The 10,051-nt window shown below is 40.9% G+C and overlaps 1 protein-coding gene across 1 annotated transcript in view; it reads left to right on the top strand.

Moving 5' to 3' along the window:
* The window catches only part of RHEB (Ras homolog, mTORC1 binding), a 29,586-nt gene extending 20,200 nt beyond the window's left edge, over positions 1–9,386 (top strand). Inside the window, exons 4-8 of the mRNA XM_074315111.2 lie at positions 4,389–4,471; positions 5,149–5,205; positions 5,326–5,373; positions 6,102–6,183; positions 8,876–9,386. Of these exons, the coding sequence (XP_074171212.1) occupies positions 4,389–4,471; positions 5,149–5,205; positions 5,326–5,373; positions 6,102–6,183; positions 8,876–8,968 (363 nt within the window). The 3' untranslated portion in view covers positions 8,969–9,386. The remainder of the gene's footprint in view (positions 1–4,388; positions 4,472–5,148; positions 5,206–5,325; positions 5,374–6,101; positions 6,184–8,875) is intronic.
* Positions 9,387–10,051: the final 665 nt, after the last annotated feature.

The following is a 10,051-nucleotide window of genomic DNA, read 5'->3' on the forward strand; positions in this document are numbered from 1 at the left end:
CCGGTGTGGGATTCTTAGGGTTTGTAGCTCATAGTTAAGGTGACTATGTAATTTATTGCCTAAAACAAGACACTTCTAAGAGTGAAGGGTCACTGGTGTAATTATGCTGGGACAGCAGGTATAAATTGAGAGTGTCCTGGGCAAAGAAATATGGCCACAGCATTTATAGTGGGACTCGGAATTATCAAGATTTCAGTTTGCTTTTATGTCTTTTTTTCGAGTTTTCATTAAGCTCATGGAAGGTGGGAGTGAGGATGTAAATTGATGATAAATCACTTCCATGTGGTTACCATAGAAACACATTTCATAGTAGTCCAAGAGAACCAATACTTCATAGTTATTTGGAGTTTGGGTTCTGCACTCCAATGCCTGGGTTTGAATCCTTGCTTTTCTTACTAACCCAGTGACCCTGAGAAAGTTAATGAACTTCTCTGCCTCAGATTTTTGTCTGTTAAATGGTGATAATTTTGTGTGCCTTCACGAGATTGTTTCGTGGTTTAGAATAGATTTGTGAGCTTAAAGAGAATTTGATCCTTATTTGTAGATCTTTGGTGGCCTAGCATTGCAACTCGATATTAACAACTTGAGTGGAGAAATGCAGGTGTCTGTTAAACTTGGAGTAGAGCTGTCCTTGAAAACATTTCTCTGGCGAGAACATTTCTTTATATTGACCCTCCTGATCAGAGTAAAAGGTGTGTTCCTCTGAGGTTCTGTTTTGCTCTAAAGCATAAATGTACACTTGACCAGCACATGCCTGTACCTGCTTTAATGATACAGGAATACAAAGAATGACCCCAAGAAGAGCAGAGATCTCAGGGAGTGGGTGTATAGTGGGAGATCGGCTGGAACGAGGTCTGTTACTATCTCCGCTTGGCTTGCTCCTTTGGATTCTGCTACTGCCAGATAAGAATGTTTAGAGAATTTTTGTACAACATACATCCAGATTTAGCCACTTTGAATAATTTGTTCTCATGCTAGCTAGTAGATCCCAGTTGGGAGACCGGAAAATAAAAGGTTATGCTAGTACTTACCACTCATGGCAGTGACACAGGCCTTCTTTCTGCTGCAGTCCCGCCCTCGTTCTGTAGAAACTGGTTGGGATGACACAAACGCTTACTGCTCCAAGATTTGTTTTTAAATTGGATTCATATGGGCTGGCTCTGGGGTTAAGACAGCTAGTAGGAGAGAAAGGTGATTAAGGGGCAGATTCTTTAAAAGTAATCTAATTTTGTTCACTAGCTTGCAGATTTTAGGAGTAAAAATGCACATAATAAATTGCTGTATAGCAATATATGACAGGAAGTCCTGTTTACTTAGTTTATGTTCTAGCCGATAGAATTGCCCAGCTAGGGATGATGATGAACATAGTTAAATACAAGTTGATTATTTTTAGTTTGTCTGAAATATTTTGTTTTGGTCTAATTTCAATAGACTTAATGACAAGTGAGTCAATGACAATCGATGTTATGTCAAATTCCCCTTTTAAAAAAAAGTATTAAGCTTGTTTTTTTAAAATAGTGATAAATGCATGTTACAAAAATAACGTAGCACAAAAGAGTAAATAGCAAAACTTAAATCTTTCCCATTCTAGCTACCTTAGCTCCACCCCCATAACAGCAACCTGTCAAATCAGTTTCGAGTATATGCTTCCAAGATATTTTATACATGAACATGCAAAGGGAGTTTTAAGTCATTTTTTTACACAAAAAGTAACATAGCTCTGTATCTCCATCTTGGAGATTATTCCATATGAGTACATATGGCCTCTTTTTTTCTCCCCAGGGCTGCAGAGTATCCCGTTGTTCGGCTCTACCGTAATTTAACTTGACGTACAGTTAGGTTGTTTCCAGCCTTGCTCCCACCAGTGGTGCTGCCGTCAATACCTTGTGTCATTTTAGACAGATGGTATGATGTAAGAGGATGCCTGGTGGACTTGCTGGGTCATAGGGTCACCGTTTACATGCTCCCGGCGGTGAATCAGAGTGCCTGCTTCCGTAACCCTCGCCGACATCCATCGGCTAGGGAAAAATAGGATCTCAGCATTATTTTAACAAGTATTTTTCTTATTAGGAAGGAGTTCCATCATATTTGCCCATGTTGGAGGGTATTTGTCTTTCTTTTTCTGTTATTTATCCTGTTTATTCATGTACTTTGCTGTTGAGTCTCTGCTTACTGATTTGAGAGACCCCTTAATATGTGAAGAAAATTAGTGTTTTGTATATGATATGCAAGGTTTCATTTTCAGTTTGTTTTCATTCATGGTTTTGTTTCAAAGGTTTTCAAACAAAAGAACTTTTTCATTTTTTTTTTTTAAATTCTCACATCTACTGTGCACGTAGTTTCAATTTCCATCTTTAAGTCTTTGATTCCTCCGGAATACATTTTCACTGAGGTGTGAGTTAGAGATCCAGCTTAGCCATTTACCCCCAGATGGCTCTGCGTTTGTTCACTATACATTTTGTTGAGGGTTACTTTTTATCCTTACTGATTTGAAATGCCAATATTATCATATCCCTAAGTCCCATATGTGTTTGGGTCTGTAGAGTTTTAATTCCTGAAGCTTTATGGTTTCCACCCACCTGCCTCCACAGTTGCTATTCTTTGTCAGAAATTATGCTTCTATCCAGGATTGTGTTACATTTATATATTAATTTAGGGTTAATTAATGGGTGTCCTCTGACGATTCTGCAAGTTCCTGCTGGAGACTGGCATTCTGTTCTGTTTAAGTTTTATCTCTTGGGAGTATTTTAACCTTTTCTTCAGATGAATCATATATTTTTATTTTGTTTGGTTTATTCCTAGGCAGTTTGTCCTTTGTGGTTGCTGCTGCAGCTGAGAATCTTTTTCCTCCATTATACTTTCTAACCAAGTTGTTTTTTGCACCATGCTTCTTAAATATGATTACTCTTTATTTCCACATCTTCCCTTCAGGGAAAAGGTAATTTGAACTTTGGATCCACTGTAGCTGAGCTGGTGACTAAAATCATTTGGAATTTTGTTTTTAATCTGGGTAGAAAGATCTGTCGTTCCATTAACAATTTGTTTTTAAAAAATCAACACTAAAATGGATTCAACTTAATGGAAGTTACACTAATAATGAAAACAAACAAAGGTTTTATTTTGCACTTGTAGTAAGCTCTCTGATGTAGAAATGCTATTTTCTGATTAATGACCACTATTTATGATATCAAATAGTTGATAGTAAAACTTAATTTTTGTTTTTAAAAGACACATTACCATAGGGCAATAACTCAAGGTCATCGTGAGCGTTGGATGTAACCACATTGTGGAATTGCGAAGTTAACAGTCTCGTGATCTAATAGTGGCTGGCCTTGATTTTTCATAATAGCGCCTGGGATATGTGGTATACTGACAATTATATTTCGACTGAGGATGAAATGTTTGTACCAGACAGTGGTGTGCATTAATGAAAGCTGCATTGACATTAGAACCTCATGTATGCTTTAATAATTCTGTATCTAATGCAGTTTCATAAAGCTTTATGAAACCGGATACTAATACTGTGGTTCCCTAAAAATAAGACCTAGCCGGACAATCAGCTCTAATGCGTCTTTTGGAGCAAAAATTAATATAAGACCCGGTATTATATTACATTATGTCATATCATATCATATATTAATTATATTCCTGGTCTTACAGTAAAATAAGACCAGGTCTTATATTAATTTTTGCTCCAAAAGACGCATTAGAGCTGATTGTCCGGCTAGGTCTTATTTTCGGGGAAACACGGTATGCGGCTGCATAACGTGTGCCTTTGTTTTTAATTCCTGAAGTGGTTCAATAAATAACTCGTAACTCATTTGATGCTCAAAGTCTGGGCCCCCACTCCGATTGAGTGTCGTGCCTTGATTCCCTTCTCCTCTTGCCCCACTGATGACCAGTAGTTGGTGTTCAGGCCATTGTGACTCACATGCAGAAAACAGGGCAGGTGGTAATAACAGTAACTTGACATATGAAAACAGATTTATGGAAGAAACCAGGAGCACTTGTCAATTTTCTGTGAGGTCTGAGAGATTCTGGACTTTGCGTGCATACAAGAAACGTAGTCGTGCTTCTCCCTTAAAATGAGAACACAGAACCTGTCGTCTTTTCAGTCCTTCCATCCTCTTCTCCCAGGATTTGTGAGTCATTAGCCTTCCCCAAAATTCTTAGAATAGCCAGAGTCATTTTTTAAAATTACCTTAAAGCACATTATCACCCTCACCCCAGCCAGTCATAAGTAAATCTTGAGTGTGTAGGCTATGTTTCTAGAATAATATTGTAATCCACTTTTTGCTTACTTTGATTTTTTTTGACGAGGTAATATGTGAAAAACTTGGGGTAAAGAGTGCTCGTTATGCCATATGATGATTTTTTTTCTTCCACAGGATGAATATTCCATCTTTCCTCAGACATACTCCATAGATATTAATGGTTATATTCTTGTGTATTCTGTTACATCAATCAAAAGGTAAGATCTTGCTTCTTGCTTGAGTTTATTTGCTATGTAGAGGAAGCATTAATCCTTATAAAGGGTCGTGCTGGAATTGGTAGTAGTAACAGACTTAATTATTAAGCTAAATGTTTTTTAGTAATTGTTTTGTGGCGCCAACAGATTGTTTAGGGATGAAAATTATCCTGATAGATGTTCTGTTACACTGATGGAATAAAAGCTCTGTTTCCTACCTAAAGCTGCCTAGATTGACCGTGACTGAACACAGTATGAGCTTTTCTGCTAATTGAAATAGAAAATACATAACTTGATTCCCTTTTGGTGTGTTTTCACCATATTAATGTGGAACACGGTGACTGGTAGGCGCTCTCGTTGAGGAACTTTCTACAGACGATCACTCAGAGATTAAAATTTGTGTTTATGTGGTTTGTCAGGTCAGTGTTAGACTTTTACCATTTACATGTCATACATATTTCATTTCGAATATTCTCAATAAGGGTTACTGAGTGTTAAATACATGTACATGTGAAATGTTGCTAGGAAAAAAATAAAGGAATTTTGTGTTCAGTTCATTTTATATTAAAATGGTGAGTCTGACATTTTCTATTTTTCCCCACAATAAACATTACATAGCAAACATTTAAAAACATCAACGATAAGATGGATGTCTTAATTTCATCCTTTTTCTTTTATAGTTTCGAAGTGATTAAAGTTATCCACGGCAAATTGTTGGATATGGTGGGGAAAGTGCAGTAAGTAGTAATATTTTATCTCTTGTTAGATATACTCATTATAACAGTACCATCTAAGCAATAAAATCTGGCACTGACTAGTTTACTTTGGCTTTCTTGTTTTTTCTCTTATATTAACAGAATACCTATTATGTTGGTTGGGAATAAGAAAGACCTACATATGGAAAGGTATGTAGCTTTTAAATAATTGCTGATTTATAAAATCAAGTATACGGTGATTTATTCACTGAAGTTCCAGGTTTAGTTATTGTTTTTAGGGTAAGAATATTTTTAGCTATAGCGTATCTGTGTTCCTTCCCACTGTAGCACATACAGATACAGCATAGCTGTATAGCAGTGATTGTGCTTAGAAGCAAAACTGCAGTGTAATCTCACCTGCCTTGAAAAATGTTTCCTCTAGAAAAAAGAGAGAAAACACTACAGAAAATTAGGTTCTTCCATCACTTTGTGTAAAGCAGACTCTTTAAAAGACAATGGTTCATTTATTCAACATTTTTGAGTCCTGGGGGTTAGGATTAGAGTGATGAAGAAAGCGGGCAAGTTCCCATCCCCTCGAATCCTAATTCTAGAGAGAAGACTCCGGCAGGTAGTGCACAGCAGTCAAACTGCAGGCCCTGCCACCATTGCTCTGTTCTTGGGTGCTTCCAGCCTTGCTGGAAAACATGGGCGTCCTGGAGAACAGTCGTGCCTGTGAGCTGTCGGGCCTTGCTGGAGCACAGGCAGTCTGCGAGGCGCGGTCTGTTCTGTTCCCCAGCTCGGGCATAAGCACAGTGCTCCTCTGGGTCACACTCTGGCAGGAGGAAAGACGCGAGGAAAATGAGGCCTGTTGCATAAGTATTGATGTTTTATAGAATCAAGAGCAAGGCTCTTTAATTAGAATTTTCTTTTTCCTTTAGGGTGATCAGTTACGAAGAAGGGAAAGCATTAGCAGAATCTTGGAATGCAGCTTTTTTGGAATCTTCTGCTAAAGAAAATCAGGTTCGTAGTTTTTAAAGCTCATTCGCACTGCGTCCCATCCCGCGCAGGCGCATTCCTCTTAGTCAGCATTTCAGTGCCAATTTGATCACTTCTGTTTAATCTTGATCCTTCCCTCATTTCTGTTATCAATCTCTCGGTTGCTTTAGGAGATACTATTTATGTTTTAATTCAGTCAGTGTTCTACTTACGATGGGACCTGGAGTATTTGTGGGATACACAGAAATCAATAGTAAAAGAAATACTACCTTTGGGAACATATATTGTCATTTTTGTTTTATACTAAAGGCTGGTTCGGAAATGAGTCCCGATGTAGAAAAGAGACAAGAAAGGTCTTAAATCACTGTGGCAATTATTTTGTACCCACGCTTCCCCTCGTTTTCTGTAGGATGCAGCTGAGTTAGATGCATATGCTGTTTTTAACACAGGCTATTAAGACCTGTTTTACAGACATTTCTGACCAATTTCAGCCCTGCAGATGTTCCTTTAAAGGTGTATCCGAGGGAGGACTATTCTGTGTCAGAGGCTCCACATAGCGATTCTTTCCTTTCGTGGCTTTATTCAGACCTACAGCGCCCAAGCTTGTCTCCTGCCTCCATTTTCTCACCAGTGTATTTCTCTTTGTTGCCGTTAATTGTCTAAAGCTACAGATCAGATGCTGTCACCCTCTACTAAGAAATTGTCAATGTGTTGCCATTGCCTGTAGAGCAAGGCTCAAAGCCCTTAGCGTGTTCACGATTTGTACTTACCTAGTTTATTCTCTCCCCACATCCCTGTACTTTTCAGTCACGCCAAACTACCGTGTTTCCCTGAAAATAAGACCCAGCCGGACAATCAGCTCTAATGTGTCTTTTGGAGCAAAAATTAATATAAGACGTGGTCTTATTTCACTATAATATAAGACCGGGTGTGGCTTTCTCTCTAGTTTACGTCGTGCTTTACTAGAGCTGAAGGTTTTAGTATGCTTCTGGACAGGTTTACTCTTTAATCTTTTAGTTTCCTGCAGAAGGTAGTGTACTGCTTTTTGAATACCCAGAGAAAAGATGAATTGTGCTGGAGCCTTAAGCCAGACAAGCTCAAAGATCAAATGTTCCCACCACTCCTTGTATGGGTCTGCTCTAGGGTTATCAGATCAACAAATACCTTATTAGAAAGGAAATGAACCCTTTAGTAAAGGCAAAAAGATTTCTGTTCCCAAATTAGTAAATACAATAGAGATACGCACATCCGTGGGACGCTGCAGTCCTGATTAAATCCCTTAGCGCATGACTGGATCGTTCTCCACTCCTGGCCGTCTCGTTATGCCCTGCTCACGTCATCATTGAACATGCAGGCGACAGTCAGGGGCCCCTAAGCCGAGTGAGCCATTCTAATGAGCCATTCTAATCCCCAGCGGCAGAGGTGTAAGTGATTCTAAGCCACATGCATGCGCAAATGCTTACGACCACTGGTCTGTTGAGGAAGAATTTGTGTAGGTAGTAGAACAGACACACACACACTCTAGCGGTCACGCGATCAGACCAGTTTGTGTGAGCTCAAAATTTGTATTGATGAATTTTCACATATCGCCTGTTTGTAATTTGTATTACTTACCAAAAATCCAATATTTTAAAATAAACTGTCCTAAGCAGAGTTCAGTTTCCTTGATAACAGTGCATGGTACTAAAAATGACCCAGTCCGTGAGAATACTGTACTTGACTACTGCTGAACTGTGGGGTGTTTGCAGTTTGGGTTTATTTACTGTGGAGGCCTTCGGCTGTGTGTCAGCAGTTTGATGAAAGAGAATATACTTTGGCAGAGTCAGGTCACACAAATAATCAGGGAGACTTCTAAGATTGATCTAGAAATCCAGATTCCAGGCACACTGTATTTTCTTAGTAAGAGTTTAGCATGTATCTTTCCAAACATCTTTCCAGGCATTATTTTTAGGATGAGATAAATAACAACTTGTTTGTATAACCAAGGGAAAAGAGGGGTGTTGATAATGGAGGAAGACAGAAGGAGACTTGCTGAAGCCTGCGACCTTCACTAGAGAGGAGGGCAGGGCTCAGGCCTGGTGTTAGCTTGGTTAGGGTTTTCTTTCCTACCAGCTGGAAAGGGAGCAGGGTACATGGGTCTGTATGTGGCTTGAAAGACGCAAGACTCGAAGGTGGCATATTTCATCTCACGGCATAAGAGTCAACACAGAATTTGAAGGAAGTAGAGGAAAGGGTCCGAAGGAGGGGCGTGAGGAGCGCGGGGAGCCCTGCCTGCCTTTGGCCCTATAGAACAGGGGGTAGAAGAGGGAGCGTGGCCCTCGGAGGGGCTGCAGGGGAGCAGAGTCCTGAGGGAGAGGAGCGCCAGCAGGTGAAGGGGAGTTTGGCTGATCCTGGACCCTAAAAATCCAGAGGCACCGTGGGAGGGAGGGGAGGACTGGAGTGGGACCATCGCAGGTGGCGGACGGGGCCTGGGGACAAGGGCTTGCTGTGCTGACTGATGGAAACAGGACCAAAGGCGTGATAGGAGTTAAGCTCTGGTGGTGTCAAGTCAGGGTGAGGAGGGAAGGCCGGGGCTCCTGCACTCCTGGGGCGGCCGCGTCGCCTTCACACCTGAAGAAGGGGCATGGCAGCGGACACGTAGCCCTGCCAGCGGTGAGAGTGCTTCTCAGCGTCCACTGCACAGCTGACAGTCACTGGGTTGCTCTTCTTTTTTCAGACTGCTGTGGATGTTTTTAGAAGGATAATTTTGGAGGCAGAAAAAATTGATGGGGCCGCTTCACAAGGGAAGTCTTCCTGCTCAGTGATGTAATTCCACTGCAGGACCTGAGGACACGGACCTGTCCTACCTGAAGATGCAAACTGCCCGTTATCCTTGAAGATAAACTCTGCTTCGTTTTTCTTCTGTTAACCTGAAAGATTTCATTTGGGTCAGAGCTTTTTCCCATCCCTTCTTTCAGATTATGTTAAACTCTGACTCTGTCCACATGAGTTCACTTCCACTTTCAAATTTTAAGCAATCATATTTTCAATTTATATATTGTATTTCTTAATATTATGACCAAGAATTTTATCGGCATTAATTTTTTCAGAGTAGTTTGTTGTTTAAAATAATGTAATCATCAAAATGATACATACTGTTACACTACTGTTAACTAGGCTTCCATATATCAGTGTTTATTTCATTGTGTTAAATGTATACTTGTAAATAAAATAGCTGCAAACCTTAATCCCTTGGGCTACTCAGTGTGGCTTTTAAAGAAGAAACGCTTGTCCTGCCCAGGGTTTCTCTCCTGGTTGGGTTCCAGGAACTGGTGGAGTAGGTAACGCGGGCAGAGGCCAGTGGAGCCGTCGGGCCCACTGGACAGCAGTGATGGTTGGGGTAAGTGCCAGAATTGGGGTGGATCTCTGTCCATTAAAGCTGAGTGGCCTTGGGGGTCTGAGGGCGCCGTTCCCAGGAATGACGGCTCCCTGCATCCTCAAAGGCCCTGTCTTGGCTGGAATGCTTCATGCAAGTAGGGCTGCGGCGGTTACTCTGCAGAACCTTCTCGTCACCCTCTGGCTTATTTATTTGGCTGCTTGAAGAAAAGGAGACATTGAGAAACACGTATTATGTCTCCTTGTGCTTAGCGTGGTGTCTGTCCATGGCAGACAGGATTTGATCTAGAAAATAGGTTTCCCTGCCGCCATCCCCAAACCTCCAGTAGTGTAAGAGGTAGGGGACATTGCCCACTGAGTGTCCTGTGCAGGGGCTTCGCGACCCTTCAGACCAGCGCACGTACCTCCTGCTCTGCAAGGACCTAAGGGTCATGGTGGCCGCTGCTGTGACCGGAAGGCAGAGTGCAGGTTGTGTGGTTTTTAAATGATGCGCTTTCCCACTTAGAATTTCCCACGG

Source organism: Rhinolophus sinicus, chromosome 8, assembly GCF_057876585.1.
Source record: "Rhinolophus sinicus isolate RSI-liver-muscle chromosome 8, RSI-T2T, whole genome shotgun sequence".
Taxonomy (NCBI): Eukaryota; Metazoa; Chordata; class Mammalia; order Chiroptera; family Rhinolophidae; genus Rhinolophus; species Rhinolophus sinicus.